Consider the following 20,988-nt stretch of genomic DNA (forward strand, 5'->3'; position numbering starts at 1 on the left):
AATATGTACAAATAAAATAAATAAATAGAGTAATAAATACGTACAAACATATATACATGCATACAGGTGCTGTGGGGAGGGGAAGGAGGTAAGGCGGGGGGATGGGAGGGGGAGAGGAGGCGAGGAAGGAGGGGGCTCAGTCTGGGAAGGCCTCCTGGAGGAGGTGAGCTCTCAGTAGGGCTTTGAAGGGAGGAAGAGAGCTAGCTTGGCGGATGTGGGGAGGGAGGGCATTCCAGGCCAGGGGGATGACGTGGGCCGGGGGTCGACGGCGGGACAGGCGAGAACGAGGCCTAACGGTGAGGAGATTAGCGGCAGAGGAGCGGAGCGTGCGGGCTGAGCAGTAGAAGGAGAGAAGGGAGGTGAGGTAGGAGGGGGCGAGGGGATGGACAGCCTGGAAGCCCAGGGTGAGGAGTTTTTGCCTGATGACACAGACACACTGCATTGGTACTGCATGGGTCAGACAGATATTCAGAAACACGCGCGCACACGCACACAGGTGCACATGCACACACGCACACACACACCCCCACACACACACCCCCTCCCTCCCCCGCTCCTCTCCTCGGAGCTGGTCAGGGGCAGGCGAGAACGGAGAGGGGGAACCTTGAACCATCACGCTGGGTTTTTTTGCTCTTCAGTGCCTGGAGCTTAAAGGGGCGGAGGGTCCCCTGCGGCCCAGAGAGAGCGCTGGATTCTCCGCACGCCCAGGGCCCTCTCACCCCTCTCCCCGCCCCCGGGCATAACCACAGTCCCTGCCATAGCTGTGCCAGTCAGCATGTGCCGCAATGTACCCGTCTTGCAGGAAATTGGGCAGCGGGCCGATATTAAATTAAAGGAACTGAGTTTCCTCTTTGCTCCACCTCATTCTGATGAATTTTCAGGAAATCTGGGCCGGGCCTGGGCCTGGAGAGTGTTGAAGGGGGCAGAGGACCTGGAAGGGAAGGGCGGGACTGGGCCGAGTTTGGAGGAGGTGGGGCCGGTCGGAGCGGGACCGGCCGGAGCTGAGCCGGGTGGGCCTGGCTTGGAGTGGGCGTGACCCTCGATTGGGCAGAGCAAGGGCAGAGCCTGGACTGAGTTCTCACCTGTCCCGCCGTCGACCCCCTGCCCACGTCATCCCCCTGGCCTGGAATGCCCTCCCTCCCAACATCCGCCAAGCTAGCTCTCTTCCTTCCTTCAAGGCCCTATTGAGAGCTCACCTCCTCCAGGAAGCCTTCCCAGACTGAGCCCCCTCCTTCCTCTCCCCCTCGTCCCCCTCTCCGTCCCCCTCGTCTTACCTCCTTCCCTTCCCCACAGCACCTGCATATATGTATATATACTTGTACATATTTATTACTCTATTTATTTATTTATTTATTTTATTTGTACATATCTATTCTATTTATTTTATTTTGTTAATATGTTTTGTTTTGTTCTCTGTCTCCCCCCTCTAGACTGTGAGCCCACTGTTGGGTAGGGGCTGTCTCTATGTGCTGCCAACTTGTACTTCCCAAGCGCTTAGTACAGTGCTCTGCACACAGTAAGTGCTCAATAAATACGATTGATTGATTGAGCGGGGCACGGACTGAGCGTGGTCTGGAGTGGGCAGAGGGGAGGGGATTTTTCCTTCTCCGATCAGCGGCTCCAAGCCTCGCGGGACTGCTTAACCCGAGCCATCCGACCTACACAGAGAGAGATTTTCACCCTGATTTTCACCACTCCCTCCCCCGGCCCCGCGGGCTTGGGGGCTCGGCCCTATTGTACCCTCCGTTCCCCCTACTCCAACCTCATGGCCCAGGGCTCCGGGGGTCGTTTCTGGGAATGGTGTCCCCCGCCCCAGGGATTTCTGAGGAAATTCTCCCCAGTCCGGCTGCTAACCTGACCCACGACGCCCTCGGGTGCCCGCTGACCTCGACCGTCCTCTCCCCCCCACCCCCAACCTTCCTCCTCCTCCGCAGCCGCCACTCACCCTCCCATTCAGCCGACCGGTAGTCTTGGGCCTTGGCTTCCTGGTCCCAAAAGACCAATAAAGCCGGTCCCCCTCTCCCAGCAGCCAACCCCCATTCAATCAATCAATCAATAGTATTTACTGAGCACTTGCTTTGCACAGACCACTGTACTAAGCACTCGGGAGAATATATACAACGGAGGTGGTAGGTACGTTCCCTCCCTACAATAATAATAATGATGATGATGGTATTTGCTAAATAATAATAATAATAATGGTATTTGTTAAGCACTTACTATGTGCAAAGCACTTTTCTAAGCACTGGGGAGGTTACAAGGTGATTAGGTTGTCCCACGGGGAGCTCACAGTTTTAATCCCCATTTTACAGATGACGTAACTGAGGCACTGAGAAGTTAAGTGACCTACCCAAAGTCACACAGCTGACAGTTGGCGGAGCCGGGATTTGAACCCCTGACTCCAAAGCCCGTGTTCTTTCCACTGAGCCACACTGCTACTCCAATAGTAGTAAGTAAGCTAAATGCTTACTATGTGTCAAGCACTGTTCTAAGCGCTGGGGTAGATACAAGCTAATCAGGTTGAACACAGCCCCTTTCCCATATGTGGCTAACGGTCAATCCCCATTTTACAGATGAGGTAACAGAGACAGAGAAATGAAATGACTTGCCCAAGGTCACACAGCACATGTGGTGGAGTCAGGATTAGAACCCAGGTCCTTCTGACTCCCAGGCCCATGCTGTATCTACTAGGCCATGCTGCTTCCCATGAGCTTTCAGTCTACAGGGGGAGACGGGCATTAATATAAATAAATAATTTAAAATATATAATTTAAAGATGTGTATATAAAAGCTGTGGGGTTGAGGGTGAGGCAAATATCGAATGCCCTAGGATCACAGATCCAAGTGCATAGATGATGCAGAAGGAAGAGTAAGCTAAGGAAAAAAGGGCTTCATCAGGGAAGGCCTCTTGGAAGAAATGTGACCCTAGTAATGCCTTGAAGATGGGGAAGAATGGTGGTCTGGCATACATGGAGGGGAAGGAAATTCTGGGCTAGGTGGAGGACATGGGAGAGTGGTCCGCCGTAAGATAGGCGAGATCGGGGCACAGAGAGTCAACTGGAACTAGAGTGGAGTGTGCGGGCTGGACTGTAGTAAGAGATCAGTTAAGTGAGTTAGGAGGGGGGTAAGCTGATTGGTTAAAAGTTGGTGGTATGAGGAGTTTCTATTTGATGTGGAGGTGTGGATGGGCAACTGCTGGAGGTTCTTGAGGTGTGGGGAAACATGGACTGAACTTTTTTTAGAAAGATGATCCTGGCAGCAGAGTGAAGTATGGACTGGGGTGAGGAGAGATAGGAGGTGCGGAGGTCAGGAAGGATGCTGATGCAATAGTCAAGATGGGGTAGGATCTGTGGTCGGGTCAATACAGTAGTTGGAGGAGAGGAAAGGGTGGATTTTAGCGATTCTGTGAAAGTAGACACAACAAGATTTGATGGCAGATTGAATATGATGGTTGAACAAGAGAGATGAGTGGACGATAAAGCCAAAGTTACTGGCTTGCGAGACAAGAAGGATGGTTGTGCTGCCTACAGTGATGGGAAAGTCAATGGGAGGACAGGGTTTAGATGGGAAGATGAGGAGTTCTCTTTTGGACATGCTAAATTTGAGGTGTTGGCAGGACAACCAAGGAGAAATATCCTGAAGGCAGGAGGAAATGTGAGACTGCAGAGAAGGAGAGAGGTCAGGGCTGGAGATGTAGATTCGGGAATCAACCGCAGAGAGATGGTAGTTAAAGTCTAGAGAGCGAAGGAGTTCTCCAGGGGGGTGGGAGTAGTTGGGGAATAGAAAGGCACCCAGAACTGAGTCTTGAGGGACCCCCACATTGAGGGACCTGCGTGTGACCGTGCACTTGTGTGTGTTGCTCTGTGTGTCTGCTTGAGTGTGTTCTCGGTATGTATGGGTACCTCGTACCTACGAGGCCCTGTGACCTTGGAGCGAGGGTGGGACCAGGCGGCGACTGTCTCTCTCCCATCACCACCACTCTGCCCCCCGTCCAGGCTGGACAGAGCCCGTTCAGCCCTTGCCCCGCCAGCCGACCGGGGTAGTGACTCCTGGCTCCGCCTGGGATGTAGAGGCGAGTGACCGTGGAGCAACCCTGGAGGGAGCGAGGGTCTCGCCCCTGACTCATGGCCAGCGCAGCGTCCCAGCCCCGGGCCCCTTTGATCTGTGGTCATAAAAGATTCCCACGCCACATCCCGCCACCCCACCGCGCCTCCCCCGCGTGTTCCTGTCTTCCCGCTTCCCTCCCCGACTCTCCCGTTCCCGCTGATGACAGTAATTAAAGGGCTTTGGGGTCACTAATTACCCGGGAGCTCTATCCTGTTGGGCTGCGGCTGGGTTTGATGGGGAGGGGTCTCTACGGAGAGATGGGGGTCTGACGCTGCAAATAGTGTGTGATCATCCCCGTCCCCTCGACCACCCTAACCCTAACACCCCTTCCCCGGGCCCCGCCGAGGAGCGGGGTCCGGCCCGAGGTCACGGGAGGGTCAGGCCGGAGAAGGAGGAGGGTCACAGCGCTGAAACCGCGTCTCCGGCACCTGCCGACCTTGGGACTGCTTCGGGCTGCGTCGACATGTCCCTGCTTCGCTCGGAGCCTCCAGCACGGGCCTGGGAATCAGAAGATCACTTCACTTCTCTGTGTCTCAGTTACCTCTTCTGTAAAATGGGGATTGAGACTGTAAGCCCCACGTGGGACAGGGACTGTGTCCAACCCGATTTACTTGTATCCACCCCAGCGCTTACTACAGTGCCTGGCACATAGGAAGCGCTTAACAAGTACCATAATAATAAAAATTATTATAATATTATAATATAATTATTATTATTGACTCCGCCTGCCGGGAGGGACAGGCGGCCAGCCTCAACCTCTGGCCGCAAGGCTGACCCCTCCCCAGCTTGTTTCCCGCCCAGGACATTTGGGAGCAGCGGCAAGTCGGTCCAGTCCCTCCCTTCTGGCCCTGCATTGCCGCCGAAACCTCCTCCGTCGCCCCAGACCACCGCTGCATCTCTGGTTTCCCCCGCCCAACTCGGGCCCGTGAACCGGTATCAAAGCCCTCAGCAACAAGCGGCGGGGGTGTGTGTGGTGGGGGGAGGGGGTTGAGGCTCCGAGTTGGCCGGCTATAACTGACACCCAGGAAGATTCGCTGTTGCAAGCATACTTTCTCCATGCTCCACTTGGCAGGGGCAGGGGAATTGGCACCTGGCCTCTGTTGCCATTTAGAGGGGCTGAGCCCCGTCCCCTCAATCTGGTCTGAAGGAAGGGGGCTGCTTGGGCTGAAGCCGGACGGGTTTGGGGAAACTGAGTCCCGCAGGATCCAATGTATCTCGGCATTAGAGAGGCCCCATCCCCAGCGGAATGGAAGGTCAGTTCAGCCCAGAATTCTGTCTGTGACTGCAGCACCAGAATGCTTGGAGGAACCTGGTTTGTTTCGGGTTAGGGATAGACCCTCCAATTCTCCTAACTCCCCTTTCCATCTCTGACTTCCTCAATGACCCAGCTCGGACCATCTATACCCCTGATTCTCCCATCTCCATCCCTGACTCTCCCTAATGACCAAGCATGGACTGTCCAGCTACGGCTGACTCTCCCTTTTCCATCCCTGACTTTTCCCCAGTGATCCAGCACGGGATCAATACCAACTTGTACTTCCCAAGAGCTTAGTACAGTGCTCTGCACACAGTAAGCGCTCAATAAATACAATTGAATGAATGAACGAATCATCCATCACTCCTGACTCTCTCCTCTCCATCCCTGACTCTCCCCTAAAGGCCCAGCGCAAACGCTCATTCCTGGGTCCGTCCAAACCCCTGTGAACCTGCTGGTGTTTCCAGCTGCCCAGTGTCCCCTGGGGGTGGATTTCCGTGCTCACCCCGCGCTGGGGGAAAAAGCGTTTCCCGCTGTTGGTGCTGAACCTCTCTCCCTCCAGCTCCGAGGGAGCCTCTCGCCCCGGTGTGTGAGGGGGATTCCGCGTTGGTCCTGCCGGTCCCGGCCCCGACCCTGTAACCTCCAGACTGCAGAGTCCGGACCCTCCCGCTCTCTCGGGCCGAAGCAGCCCCAGCCCCAGCCCCCTGACTGACCACACAGGTGGCTTTGCTCCGTCCTAGCTCTGTCCGTCTCCGGACGGGCCCCGGGCGGCCCGCTTCTCCCCCTCCCCTTGCCCAAACCGCCGGGGGTCAGGCCCAGTTCTAGAACTCGAGAAGTCATCAAGGCCAACCTCCTGCCCCGGGCCTCCCCGAAGGACCGCGCCCCCGTTGGAGGTGGTCCGAAAAGCCCCCCCCCCCCCCCCCCGCCCCGATTCCTCCCGAAGCCGGAGAAGCCACAGTGAGAGCCATCACTCCACCCCCCCCGACCCCCCCCCGACCCCATTTTCTTGTGCGCCAGGCCCCGCCCAGACCCTGTAAATGGTCCAGAAGCAGGAAGTGAGGCCAGACGGGAGAGGTCGAGGCCGAAGAGACCAGGAGGCACCCAAAGCATCGGACCAAGCCATCATGGCCGGAAGGATGGTAGATCAAAGACGGCGACAGGGGCGGGGCAGGGGCTTGCACGGTGGAGGGACTGAGATAAGGCAAGGGCTGAGACGGGACCAGGGCTGAGTCGGGACAGGGGCAGGAACGGGGCAGGGGCTGGGGCAAGATTGGAAACTCGTTGAGGGCAGGAAATGTGTCTGTTTATTGTTCTATTGTACTCTCCCAAGAGCTTCGTGCTGTGCTCTGCACACAGTAAGCGCTCAATAAATACTATTGACTGACTGACTGACAGGGGCTAGGACAGGATAGGGATGGGTTGGAACAGGGGCTGGGATGGGACAGGGGCTGGGACAGGACTGGGACTGGGGCGGGAAAGAGACAAGTTCGGGACAGAGGCTGGGGAGGGACAGGGGCTAGTTCCGGGCAAAGGCTGGGACGGGATACGTGCTGGTTCGGGACGAAAGAAAAGTTGGTTCGGGATGGGGGCTAGGATGGGACAGGAGCTGGGTGGGGACAAGGGCTGGGACAGGACGAGGACAAGGGCTGGTTCGGAACGGGGACTAGGATGAGACAGGAGCTGGATCCAGGCAAGGCTAGGGAGGCCAGGACGGGACAGGAGCTAAATCCGAGCAAGGCTTGGAATGGGGCGGGGGCTGGGTCCGGACAGGGGCGGGGACAAACCAGGGCCTGGTTCGGGACAGCCGCTGGTTCGGGACGGAGGCTAGGACGGGACTAGGGCTGGGATGGAACCGGGGCTAGGATATGGCAAAGACGGGACAGGAGCTGGGACGGGGCAGGGCCTGGGGTGGGGCAAATCCTGGGGCAGGGATAGGTCAGGGGCTGGGACGGGAAAGGGACCAGGGCCTGGGGCAGGGTTAGAAATGGGGCGGAGGGAGGGGATGGGGGGGCGGGGGGCGGGGGCAAAGCCTGGGCAAGCCCGGGGCAGGGTCCTGCTCTGAATTCACGACCTGTCAATCTCAGAAACCAGGACGAGGTTTGTGTTAATGAGGAGACGCGGGTTAATAAGCTCCGGATCGGCGGCTGTTGTGGGGGTGGTGAGAGGGGGACCCCAAGGCTCCTTGAGTTCCGGTTCTAATTCTGCCGACTTATTTAAAGTCAGTGCTTTTAGGACTCAGTTTCCCCGTGGGAAACCATTGGAACCACTTCCTCCCTCTACGCCCTGACCGCCTCCCTCCGCACCCCCCCCCCCCACCACAACAGGCACTTACACAGAACAAATTCATTCAGTCGTATTTATTGAGCGCTTACTGTGTGCAGAGCACTGTACTAAGCGCTTGGGAAGTACAAGTTGACAACATGTAGAGACGGTCTCTACCCAACAGTGGGCTCACATATACGCTCTCGCATCTACAGGCAGGCGATGGGACAGAGTCAGAGGCGTCCCCACACTCCCCCTCTTCCTTGGGGAATTTGGAGTCTGGAAGTTAGGCTTCCCCCTCTGGGAGCGGGGATGGAGGAGTGGAGGGGGGAACTGAAAAGAGGGGGAGAACAAGTTAACGCCCTAATGAAGACGTGCTAATGAGGTTTCGAGATATCATCTCCGCTTTGGTCAGCGGTCGGGGGTGGTCAAATGAAACCGAGGCCCAGAGGGGTAGAGCTACCTAACCAAAATCACACAGCGCTCGGGCAAGGCAGCGGGTTCAGCCGCGTAGGCAGGGAAAGGAACACGGCAGAAAGGACTGGGAATTGGAAAGGCACGAGCGGCGTCCAGACAGAGGGAGGCTACCCGGGAACAACAGGAGGGCCGGAGGGGCAGACAGGGGCAGGCAGGGGGCCAGCGGGAACGATGGGGGTCTCCGGGGGATCAGCCAGAGTCCGGCTAGGTCCAGCTCAGCTCCGGTGGCAGGGAGGGTCGGAGGGAAGGGAACCTGGGGAGCGTCAACCTCGTTAGCCCCTTCGGCCGGGGCTCTTCGGCCACGGCTCTCCACCCCCGCCCGGCCCCGCCCGAGAAAAAGTGGGACGGCGCCGGGGGCGGGCGGAACTTGCCGAGGAGGTCGGCAGGTAGCGCGGGGCGGGGCGGGGCGGGGCGGAGCGGGAGGAGAGGGCCAAGGGGGAGGGGCCGGGACTGGGCCCGAGCCGAGAGAGGCTGCGTCTGCCGCTCCCGCCGCCATGGGGGCCTGCCTGGGGGTCTGCTCCCTGCTCAGCTGCGTGAGTCTCGTCGCACCCCCCCACCCCAAATTTCTGCGCTCCTCGACCCCCTCGCCCCAAACTTCCCCTCTGGGGCACGCGCCCCCCCCTCCTGCCCCAAACTTCACCGCGGCCAAGTTTTACTTGTCTGTCTGACCTCTCCCGCCCCCGCCCCCGGCAATCAATCAATGAATGGTACTTATTGAGCCCTAAGCGTGTGCCGAGCATTGTACTAAGCGCTTGGGAAATCCTCTCCCAGCCCCCCCCGCCATGTGGCCCCTCCCCACCCACCCCCCAGGCTCGGTGGTGTTGATGGGCCGGCCGGCGGGGGCGGCTGGGGGAGGAGGATTGTCGGTCCGGTGCTGTCCGGTCCGGTCCGGTCCAGGGTAGGGCTAGGGCCGGGCGGCCCAGAAACTGTTGTGGTGGGGCGGGCCCGGGCGGAGCTGCGAGCTGAGGTGACTTCTGCTTCTCCTCCGGTTTCCGGGAGCGGCCGGAGCCTCTGGGGCCCGGTGAGCCCAGTATTATGTGTCCGGCAGCAGGGGGAGGGGCGGAGGCCGTGCCCCGGTCGGGCCTTGCCTAAGGCGTTCGCCGACACGCGGGACCACTGTCTCCCTGCCCTCCCCAATCAATCGTATTTATTGAGCGCTTACTGTGTGCAGAGCACTGTACTAAGCGCTTGGGAAGTACAAGTTGGATAATAATGGCATTTGTTAAACGCTTACTATGTGCAAAGCACTGTTCTAAGCACTGGGGGGGGGATACAAGGTGATCAGGTTGTCCCGCATGGGGCTCACAGTCATAATCCCCATTTTACAGATGAGGTAACTGAGGCTCAGAGAAGTTAAGTGACTTGCCCAAGGTTACACAGCAGACATGTGGCAGAGCAGGGATTCGAACCCATCACCTCTGACTCCAAAGCCCGGGCTCTTTCCACTGAGCCACGCTACTTCTCCCTGCCACCTGTCACCCGTCTCCCTGCCCTCCCGTCCCTCTCCCCCCGTCACCTGTCTCCCTGCCCTCCGAGCACTTTGGGGAGCATCCCAGACTTCTGGACTGTGAGCCCACTGTTGGGTAGGGACCGTCTCTGTGTGTTGCCAACTTGTACTTCCCAAGCGCTTAGTACATTGCCCTGTACACAGTAAGCACTCAATAAATACGATTGATTGATCCCCTGGAGACTCCTGCATCTCTAGACCTGCTCTCTTCTCCTTTGAGCAGGCGTAGAGTTTAGGAGGGGTGGGATTGTGAGGGAGCAGCATAACTGGATTCTGAAGTTAACTTTTGATGGCTGCCTGCCCTCTCTGAATCCCCCTGCCCCCCCACCCCGCAAAGATCCAGACCATCTGGAGGAACATTTACTAAGCCCTTGGGGAAGTACAGTGCAACAGAGTAGGTAGGCACGAACCCTGCCCACAAGGAGCTTAGGGACTAGAAGGGGAGGCTGACATTAAAATAAATATTAGATGAGTATGTACCTAAGTGCTGTGGCGCTGGGATAAATAGCGACGTGCTTTAAGAATTATAGGTCCAAGTGCAAATGTGTTGCAGAAAGGAGGGTTTAGAGAAGTGAGGCTTCTTGGAGGATGTGGTTTTAAGAGGATTTTGAAGGTGGGAAGTCCAGTAGACTATTGAATATGAAGGGCGAGGGAGGATGTAGGCAAGGGGTCAGGAGTGAGATAACTAAAACAGGTATAGTGAGTAGGTTGGCATAGAGGATCAAAGTGTGCAGGTTGGATTGTAGTAGGAGATGAGGGAGAGAAGGTAGGAAGGGGTGAGCCGAATGAGAGCCATAAAGTTGATGCTAGGGAGCTTCTGTTCGATGTGGAAGTGGATGGGCAACTACTGGAGGTTCTTGAGGAGCTGGGAGGAGTTGGGGAGACCAGCGAGCAGGCTGATGCAGGAGCTGAAGAGGGACATAAGTGCTTGGGAGTGGTTAGCAGTTTGGATTGAGAGAAGGGAGCAGATTCTAGAGATGTGAAGGTAGAACCTGCAGGATTTGGCTACAGGCTGAATATGTGGGTTGAATGCAGAAAATGAGTTAAGGATAAGGTTATACGTATGGGCTCAAGAGACAGAATTGAATGGCGTTGTCTACAGTTTTGGGATAGTCTCGGAGAGGACAGAGTTTCAGAAGGTCAGAAGATAAGGAGTTCCTTTTTGGACTTCAGTTTGAGGTGTTTGTTAGTGGGTCATCCAAGTAGAGAATGTGAGCCCGCTGTTGGGTAGGGACCATCTCTATATGTTGCCAACTTGTACTTCCCAAGTGCTTAGTACAGTGCTCTGCACACAGTAAGTGCTCAATAAATACGATTGAAAGTGAAAGATGTCCTGAAGGCAAGAGGAAATGTGAGACTACAGAGAATGAGAAAGGTTGGGGCTGGAGAGGTAGATTTGAGAATCATCCACGTAAAGATCACTGGAGTGAATTAATTCTCCAAGGGGGTGGGTGTGAATGGAGAATAGGAGACCCAGAATTGAGTCTTGAGGGACTCCCACAGTTAGAGGGCGGATGCAGGGGAGAAGTGGCCAGAGAGATAAGAGGAATACCAGGAGAGGATGTAAGCCACCATCCTCCCTACCTCACAAGCCTTTAACTTTGGCATTATCCTTCTCTCAACTCTCACGTTCAACCCACATATTCAGTGTTATCAAGTCCTGTCAGTTCAGCCTTCATGACATCATTAAAACTCCCCTTTCTTCTTCATTCAAACTGCTACCGTACTGATCCAAGCACCTCATCCTATCCCGCCTACTTAATAATAATAATAATGATGGCATTTCTTAAGCACTTACTATGTGCAAAGCACTGTTCTAAGCTCTGGAGAGGTTACAAGGTGATCAGGTTGTCCCACTGGGGGCTCACAGTCTTCCTCCCCATTTTACTGATGAGGTAACTGAGGCACAGAGAAGTTAAGTGACTTGCCCAAAGTCACACAGCTGACAATTGGCGGAGCCTGGATTTGAACCCATGACCTCTGACTCCAAAGCCTGAGCTCTTTCCTCTGAGCCACGCTGCTTCTCATCAGCCTCTCATCAGCTTCTCAGCAGCCATCAGCCTCTTTTCTGACCTCCCTCTCTCCTGTATCTCCCCAGTCCAGCCCTTATTTCACTCTGCTACCGGCTCATTTCTGTAAAAAAACATTTAGTCCATGTTTCCCCACTCCTCAAGAACCTCCAGTGGTTGCCCATCCACCTCCCCATCAAACAAAAACTCCTTATCATCAGCTTTAAAGCACCCAATCACCTTGCCCCCACCTATCTTATTTTGCTGATCTTCTACTTCAACGCAGCACCCTAAGTTCGCTCCTCTAACACCAACGTAATCATTGTTACCTCGATCTCCTCTATCTTGCCACTGAACCCTCACCCATTTCCCAGCATTCTAACAGCCTTTCCAGGGAATTCTGACCCCCCCCACCCACCCAGTCCCAGCATTTTAGCAGCCATTTTAGGAAATTCTGTTCCTCAATCCCAATGTTCTGATGCCTGTTCTAGGGGATTCCATCCTCCAACCAATTCCCAGGGGTCTAACTACCAAGAGGATTCCACCTCCCCTCAACAGTGTTGTAACATCTGTTCCAGGAGATTCCGCCCCCTCTTCCCATTCATTTATTCATTCATTCAATCACATTTATTGAGTGCTTACTGTATGCAGAGCACTGTACTAAGCGCTTGGGAAGTACAAGTTGGCAACATATAGAGACGGTCCCTACCCAACAGTGGGCTCACAGTCTAGAAGGGGGAGACAGAGAACAAAACAAACAAAATGAAACATATTAACAAAATGAAATAAGTAGAATAAATATATACAAGTAAAATAAATAAATAAATAGAGTAATAAATACGTACAAACATACATATATACAGTTGCTGTGGGGAAGGGAAGGAGGTAAGGCGAGGGGGATGGAGAGGTGGAGGAGGGGGAGAGGAAGGAGGGGGCTCAGTCTGGGAAGGCCTCCTGGAGGAGGTGAGCTCTCAGTAGGGCCATTCCCGGTGTTGGAATGGTGTTCTTGGGGACTTTCCCTGCCCCCTCACTCCTATGGGGCAGGGCTGACCTATGATGGGTGGTGGGGAGGCAGATCCCTGCTGGCCGGGAGACTGAGACTCTTCCCAAAGTGCTGTCCGCAGAGCAGGCACACTGTCCAGCCCCCAGAGAGGGCATACTGATCCTGCCCCCAGAGCAGGCACACTAGTCCTGTCCTGTGAGCTGGGATCTTCTCCTTGGCCCCCCAGGCCTGGGGACCTAGGGATGTGTGAACTGCTTCATGTATTCACACACATTGTTAACACATGCACTCATATTCACACATACAAGTGTGTTAATGTGTTTGTTTATGTGAGTGTGTTCATGTGTCAGTGTGTGAGAGGGGTGTGTGTGTGTGTGTGTGTGTGTGTGTGTGTGTGTGTGTGTGTGTGTGTGTATTTCCCCCATATTTGGCTATCCCTGGGGCCTGCTGGAAGTATCTGAGCAGGAAGGTGGAGATGGACATCGTCCACAGCCCCTTTCAGAAGTGCTACTGGTTGGGTGATGCAGGGCTGCAGTTCCAGAAGCCTGAGAGACTCCTGTTCCTGCCTGAACACCCCTGCCCCTCTCCCCCACCCCAACACATATGCTCACACCCACAGTGGCGGTTGGACTGGAGGTTCTACTCGGTGCCAGACTGGCCTGGGCAGGGCTCTTTGGGGCCAAAGACTTAGGAAACACCCCCCCACACACACTATTCCCCTCATCCCCCCTCCTCTCCATCCCCACCCTCAGGCATCCTGCCTCTGCGGCTCGGCTCCCTGTATCCTGTGCGGCTGTTGTCCATCCACTAAAAACTCGACACTCAGCCGCCTGCTGTTCACGGTCTTCCTGCTCCTGGGGACGCTGGTCTCCATCATCATGATCAGCCCCCACGTGGAGAGCCAGCTGCACCGGGTAGGAGACACGGCGCTGGGCACCGGGCAAGGCAGGATGGGCCTGGTCGGTGCTGGCATTGGGCTTCACAGGAGGCGAGGAGATGGGGCTGGTCCATGGAGGGATCGGGCTAGGCCAGAGGCGAGGGGCCAGAGCTGGCTGATGGGGGAACTGGACTGGGCCGGGGGTGATGGGCCGGGGCTGGCTGATGGAGGAATTGGGCTGGTTGTTGGGGCGGGTGGAACTAGGCTGGTGGGAATGGGGATAGGGCTGGGGGCTAGACTGGGCTGAACTAGAGGAGCCAGGGGCTGGGCAGCAGGGGAATGGGGTCCAGTTGGGGCAGGCCTCAGCTGTGGCATGTGCCCGCCCGCAGCCCGACCCTCAGCGCCCACCCCATCCTTGGCCCGCAGCTGCCCTGGGCGTGCGAAGGATACCTTGTGGTGCCTGGCCCCGACGTGCCAGACATCCTGACCCCCAGTGACTGTGGGGCCCTTCTGGGGCTGCGGGCCGTGTACCGAGTGGGTTTTGCTCTGGCCCTGTTCTTCGCCATCTGTGCCGTGTTCATGATCTGCGTCCGGAGCAGCCAGGATCCTCGGGCCGCCGTGCAGAATGGGTGAGGGGCCGGGGCTCCCCCTCCTGCAGAGCACAACCTTATGGAATCTCCCCCTTCCTGCCCCCCCGACACAAACACATATACAGTCCCACTTCACATTGGAAGCTCTTTTCCTCCCCGCACCCCTCTCTACCTGCACTGGGTTTGGCTTGAGATCTAAAAAGCCACTGTCCTACAGCTAATTAGAAAGTGGCCTGTCCTGTCCCTCCCAATAATCAATCAATGATATTTACCGAGTGCCCGCCATGTGCAGAGCCCTGGACTAAGCACTTGGAAGAATACAGTAGAGTTAGTAGACATGATCCATGCCCTCAGGGAGCTTAGAATCTAGTGGGAGAGATGGAAATGAAAGTAAAGTTCAGATATAGAGCTATGGACATAAGTGACCTGTGTGCTGGAGGTGAAGGGGGGAATGTGTGTGTGCAAATGCTTAAGTGACAAGGAGCAGTTGGGGTTGGAAATAGGATGGGAGATTAATCAGGTAGCTAGTGTGGCCAAACAGTCTCAGCCACTGTATTAAGGCTCCTGTCTCAAAGAAGCAGCGTGGCATAGTGGATAGAGCACGGGGCTGGGAGTCAGAAGGACATGGGTTCTAATCATGGCTCTGCCACTTGTCTGTTGTGTGACCTTTGGCAAGTCACTTCACTTCTCTGTGCCTCAATTACCTCATCTGTAAAATGGGGATTTTGACTGTGAGTCCCATGTGGGACAGGGACTATTTGTTTGTATCCACCCCAGCACTTAGTACACTGTCCTGGCACATAGGAAGCACTTCACAAATACCATAGTTATTGCTATTATTATTATCGGGGAAGGCCTCCTGGAGGAGGTGAACTTTCAGAAGAGCTTTGAAGACAGGGAAAGCGGTAATGTGAATAGGGAGGGAGTTGCAGGCAGGGGGAGGGCTGAGAATGAAGTCCAGTGGGTAGGATGGATGGAGAGGAATGACGTGAGTGTGTGAGTTGGGGGTCCAGTGATGAAGGGTAGTCCAATCAAACTCCCTGTCATTGCTCCCCCACCCCCGACCCCATCAGTATTCTCCTTCCCTCAGCCCAGATTCCTCCTCCTCCTCCAGGTTCTGGTTCTTCAAATTCCTGGTCCTCTTGGGCATCACCGTGGGCGCCTTCTATATCCCTGATGGCCATTTCACTGAGGGTAGGGCACGGTGACGGGAGCGAGACTGGGACCGGTGGGTGGGAGGAGGGAAGCAGAGCCCAGAGGCCCAGGGGTACGGCTGTGTAACCCCGGGGAGGGGGTCCAGAATCCCAGTTCCCCTGCCTTGGCAGAGAACTGGGGGCCCAGTGGGCTGGCCGGATGGGCCGGAGGAGGCTGTGGTGTGACACGGCCCCTCACTCTCTCCTCCGACCCTGAACTCCCAGTCTGGCACTACTTTGGCGTCGTTGGCTCCTTCCTCTTCCTCCTGGTTCAGCTCATCCTGGTGGTCGACTTCGCCCATTGCTGGAATCAGCGGTGGCTGCGCCGGGCGGCCCAGTGCGGTGGGAGGGGCTGGTATGGAGGTCAGTGTGGGGTTGGGTCTAGGGGGGGCCGGTACGGAGGGCAGCACATGGGGCGGGGCCGGAGACAGACCTAGGGGGTGGGGCTGGTACGGGGTGGGGGGTCACCATGGGGGGGGGGTGAAGGTCAGCATATGGGGTGGGGCCGGGCCTGGTCAGTGGGTTGGAGGGAAATGGCAGGGGTGGGTCCAGGGCAGCCCTCCCCCTACTCTTGTTTCCTTCCTTCCCCTCATCAATCAATCAATTGGTGGTGTTTGTTGAGCACCCACTGTACTTGAGAGAGTATAGTAGATAGTACATATGATTCCCACCTTCAAGAAACCTACAACTCTCAGGGGAGAGCAACACAAAAATCAATGATGTATAAGAGGAAACACTTGTATACTCACCCCACCCCTAGCCTCGCAACACTTGGGTCCGTAAACTTATACTCGGCCACTTCCCCTAGCTGTAATTTATTTTTGTAAACAGGTCTACCGACTCTGCTATATTGTACTCTCTCAGTGTTCTGCACTCGGTAAATGTCATTGATTGATTGATTGCAAACTCCTTGAGGGCAGAACTATGTCTACCAACTTTATTACATTGTGCTCTCCCAAGCGCTTAAGATAATGCTCTGCACACCATCAGTACTTAGTACCATGAGAAGCAGCGTGGTTTAATGGGAAGAGCCTGGGCTTGAGAGTCAGAGGACGTGGGTTCTAATCCCGGCTCTGCCACTTGTCTGCTGTGTGGCCTTGGGCAAACCACTTAATTTTTCTATGCCTATTAACTCATCTTTAAAATGTGGATTAAGACTGTGAATCTCAAGTGGGACAACCTGATTACCTTGTAATAATAATAATAATAATGATGGTATTTAAGCGCTTACTATGTGCAAAGCACTGTTCTAAGTGCTGGGGGGTACAAGGTGATGAGATTGTCCCACATGGGGCTCACAGTTTTAATCCACATTTTAAAGATGAGGTAACTGAGGCACAGAAAAGTGGCTTGCCCAAGGTCACGCAGCTGACAAGTGGCGGGGCTGGGATTCAAACCCATGACCTCTGACTCCCAAGCCCGGGCTCTTTCCACTGAGCCATGCTGCTTCTCTATATCTACCCCAGTGCTTAGAACAGTGCTTGGCACATAGCACTTAGCAAATATCATAATAATAATAATAATAATAATCATTATTAATTGGTTAATTTAAGAGTGAGGCATAGTAGCGAGTACATTGGTTTTAGAGAAGCAAAGTATGTCAACTGGGTTGTAATGGGAAAGGAAGGAGGTGAAGTAAGGGAGAGAGAGTGCTGATTGAGTGGAGTTTCTATTTGACGTGGAAGTAGACGGAAACCATTGGAGCTTTTTGAAGAGTAGGGGAGACAGGCATAGAAGATGTTTCAGAAAACTGATCAGGCAGCAGAGTGAAGTATGGACTGGTGTGGGGAGAGACAGGAGGCAGGGAGGTCAACAAGGGGGCTGATGCAGGAATCAAGATGGGAAATGATGAGTACTTAGATCAGCGTGATGGCAGTTTGGTTGAAGAGGAAAGGGGCAGATGCTGGAGATTTTGTGGAAGAAGAATTGATAGAATAATGAATTGACTGAATGTGGTTATTAAAAGAGGAGTCAAATAGAACGTTGTGGGCTTGAGAGATGGGGAGGTGATGGTCCGATGAAAAACACCAAGGAGGAGCGGCCAGAGAGATAGGAGGAGAACTGGGAGTAGGAACGGGACAGTATCCCAGAAACTGGTGCTTGATAGCGTTTCCAGGAGAAGGGGGTGGGCCACAGTGTTGAAAGCAGTGAAAGGTTGAGGAGGATCAGGTTGGAGTAGATACAGGCTGTTGGATTTGGCAAGGAGGAGGTTCTCCTCTCTGCTGCCTCTGCACCACCCGAGTTTCCTGCCACCCCTGAGTCTCCTGGCCCTTTTTCATCATCCCGTCAGTCAGTCAGTCATCTTTATTGAGTGCTTATTTTTACAGAGCACTGGGAGAGTACAGTACAACAATAAACAGACACATTCCTTGCCCACAACGAGCTGTGGACAGTGCAGCTTGCTTGGTCCACACAGGTGGGGTCTCGAGGGCTCTGTGGGAGGCTTAGCGTTCCTAGCCATGGTCTCTGAGCCCCGGGCCCACCCCACCCTGTCTGCTCCCTCCAGGCCTCTTCTTCTTCACCATCCTCTTCTACGTGCTGACCATCACGGCAGTGGCCATTCTGTTTATCTACTACACGCAGCCAGGGCCTTGTTATGAGAGCAAAATTTTCATCAGCCTCAACCTCATCCTCTGCCTTTGTGTCTCCATCATCGCCGTCCTGCCCAGGGTCCAGGTGAGTGGCCCTGCCCTCATCTCTTCCCCAAGCCTCCTCCCTGGGCTTCTACCCCATCCCCAAGCCCCACGCTGACCTCCCCCCCACCCACCAGTCCCACCTTTTGGCTCCCCTAACCCCTCCTCACCCTTCCCAGCCCCACTTTGGCTTCTACCCCTGCCCTAGGCTTTCACTTGCCCAGTCTGGCTCTTGGCCTTCATCTCAGCTTCTGGGCTGAGTCAAGGGTCTGGCCACCCCAGCCTCAGCCCAGCCTGGACATCCAGCCCAATGCGGAAGTGTGGGGCCTGGGTGTTGGGGGTTGGGAGATGGCTGTGCTCACTGCCTGGGGCCCTGGGAAAGGCCTGAAGGGCAGGGTGCCAAGGGGGACCCCGGGGCCGAGGGCTCACGGCCGCTGGATCATCGACAGGATGCCCAGCCCAACTCGGGCTTGCTGCAGGCCTCCGTCATCTCCTTGTACACCATGTTCGTCACGTGGTCGGCCCTGTCCAGTGTCCCCGGTGAGTCCCTCCATGCAGCCCAGCCCACCCAGACCTCGCTCCCCGGGGAAGCCCAGCCCGGCTGGCAAGGGAGAACCCTACCCCCCCCAATTCCCTCCCCCTGTCTGGGCCTGGGTCCTTGACTCCCATTCCCTTCCTCACCCTGCCCCCCCCACCATGTCAATCTGTCGCCGTGGGGTGAGGGGCGAGGAGTCACTGTTACCCTGACCCGCAGACCAGGACTGTAACCCCAACCTGCCAGTCCTGGTGCTGGAAAATGACACCAATGTGGTGGTCCTCGAGGACGTATACGTAAGCCAGTGGTGGGACGCGCCGAGCATCGTGGGTCTCATCATCTTCATCCTCTGCACCGTCTTCATCAGGTGCCATGTTTGCTGTGGGTTCCCCCCCCACACACCGCCTCCCCTGCTCCCACCCCAACTCGCCTCCAGACCAGTGGCCCAGGGAGGGCTAGGGGTTTCATAGGGATGCACAGCGGCTCAGAGGGCTAGCAGTCTGGAAGGGTTGCACAGTGGCACAGAGAGGACTAGCAGGCTTTGGGGATGCACAGTGGCACAGAGAGGGCTAGCAATCTGGAGGGGCTAAATAGTGGTGCAGAGAGAGCTGGGGCCCCTGGCAGGTGATGGACAATTAACCTGTTCCCCAACCCTGTGCCTTGCAGTGTCCGGGGGTCTGACCACCGGCAGGTCAACAGCCTGATGCAGACGGAGGAATGTCCGCCGATGCTGAGCGCCCAACAGCAGCAGTGTCAGGCCGCAGCTTCCAGGGAGCACGGCCCGGGCCGCGCCTATGACAATGAGCAAGATGCCGTCTCTTACAACTATTCCTTCTTCCATTTCTGCCTGCTCCTCGCCTCCCTGCACGTCATGATGACACTCACCAACTGGTACAGGTGGGTAGGCCCGCCCCTGCCCCCTGTTCCCTGCTCCCGTCTGTGCCCCCATCTCTGTCCCCTCCCTGGTGAACCAATCACCCCCCCCCCGACCATGTGCTCCGTGCAGGCGGGGGGTGGGTGATCCTGCGGCCCCTGGCCGGCCCAGAGAAAGGGCTGCAGCCGGGGGTGATGGGGGCGGTGGAGTGGGCTTGAGTGACCTCAGTGCCCCTCTCCTGTGGCATTGCTGGGTGGGGGAGGGGTTGATGGTGCCGGACGCTGCCCCCTCTCTGCCCCACAGGCCGGACGGCGTTTCCGGGCGGATGATCAGCTCCTGGATCTCAGTCTGGGTGAAGGTGGGGGCCAGCTGGACCGGGCTCCTGCTCTACCTCTGGACCCTGGTCGCCCCACTCCTGCTGCCCAACCGGGACTTCAACTGAGCCCTTCCCCACTGCTGGCCCCTCCCCCATGCCAGTTTTGCCCCCAGGGCTCAGGGGCAGGAAGGGAGCTGAGGATCCCGTCCCTGGGGGTAGGGGAAGGTGTGGCTGGTGGCAGGGCAGTCACCGGCCAATCGTACCCCTCCTCTCCCTTCACGTGTCCTTGGCCGCTTGCTGGGACACCCACCCCCACCCCTCCTCCATCCCCCCCGCCCCTCTCCCCTCCCGTCTGACTCAGGATACGATCTGGACCCCAGGGAGGAGACGGACCACCGCCCCCCCGCGGGGTCAACTTATGTCTACCCACCATCCCCAAACTGACGCGCCTCTCGGTCTCGGTGCCAGTCAGGATCGTAGCCTGTACCAATAAACGTGCCCTGGGTGCCCAAGTTGGGTGCGCGTTGCCCCCATATATGTTTTGGTATGCCGCCCCCGTGTGCGCTTGTGTGTGTGTGTGTTATAATAATAATAGTATCTGTTAAGCGTTTACTATGTGTCAAGCACTGTTCTAAGCGCTGGGTTAGATACAAGATTATCAGATTGTCCCACGTGGGGCTCACGGTCTTAATCCCCATTTTACAGAAGAGGTAACTGAGGTACAGGTAAATTTAAGTGACTTGCCCAAAGTCACCCAGCTGACAAGTAACGGAGTCGGGATTAGAACCCACGACCTCTGATTCCCAAGCCTGGGCTCTTTCCACCAGGCCACGCTGCTTCTCATGCTTCTAATGTGCCACGTGTGTGTGTGTGTGTGTGTGTGTGAGCGTGCGTTGGTGTGTGCAGTGCCCCCGTGTGGGCCTGTGTGTTCTAGCGCGCTACGCTTATGTAGTGGTGTAAAAGGTGCCCCCCTGTGGCCTTGTGTGAGTTTGTGTGTTGTGTGTGTGTCACCGTGGAAAGGAGGGGCAGGCTCCGGGGCAACCCGAGGCTGGGTCAGCCCCAGGCTGGAAGCACATGATGGGGCCGTGGGGAGCAGAGCCAGCCTGCAGCCATCGCGCCGCGCCCCGTCCCTGCCTGCAGCTCCAAGTGTCCCCCGGTCTCGGGGAGCGGCTGCCGGTGTCCCCAGTGTCCCTGGCAGAGGTGGGTGGGGTGAGATAATAATAATAATGGCATCTGTTAAACGCTTACTATGTGCAAAGCACTGTTCTAAGCGCTTGGGAGGATACAAAGTGATCAGGTTGTCCCACGGGGGGCTCACAATCTTAATCCCCATTTTACAGATGAGGTAAC

At 56.1% G+C, this 20,988-nt stretch overlaps 1 protein-coding gene across 1 annotated transcript; it reads left to right on the forward strand.

The window, feature by feature from the left end:
• The first annotated feature begins 8,566 nt into the window (after window positions 1-8,566).
• Window positions 8,567-20,150, forward strand: SERINC2 (serine incorporator 2). Its single transcript, XM_038757944.1, has 10 exons — window positions 8,567-8,634; window positions 13,373-13,534; window positions 13,924-14,126; window positions 15,202-15,281; window positions 15,506-15,643; window positions 17,787-17,956; window positions 18,363-18,453; window positions 18,668-18,815; window positions 19,115-19,345; window positions 19,626-20,150. The coding sequence occupies exons 1-10, from the start codon at window positions 8,596-8,598 to the stop codon at window positions 19,762-19,764; spliced, it is 1,401 nt and encodes a 466-aa protein (XP_038613872.1). The 5' UTR covers window positions 8,567-8,595; the 3' UTR covers window positions 19,765-20,150.
• Window positions 20,151-20,988: the final 838 nt, after the last annotated feature.

Source organism: Tachyglossus aculeatus, chromosome 16 (genome assembly GCF_015852505.1).
Source record: "Tachyglossus aculeatus isolate mTacAcu1 chromosome 16, mTacAcu1.pri, whole genome shotgun sequence".
Lineage (NCBI taxonomy): Eukaryota > Metazoa > Chordata > Mammalia > Monotremata > Tachyglossidae > Tachyglossus > Tachyglossus aculeatus.

Bases quoted from the DNA above. Each gene is read 5' to 3' on its own strand.
- SERINC2 (XM_038757944.1), top strand. From the start codon at position 8,596: ATGGGGGCCTGCCTGGGGGTCTGCTCCCTGCTCAGCTGC. The intron at 15,644-17,786 runs GTCAGTGTGGGG...TGCTCCCTCCAG, and splicing joins TGGGAGGGGCTGGTATGGAG to GCCTCTTCTTCTTCACCATC. The intron at 18,454-18,667 runs GTGAGTCCCTCC...CCTGACCCGCAG, and splicing joins GGCCCTGTCCAGTGTCCCCG to ACCAGGACTGTAACCCCAAC.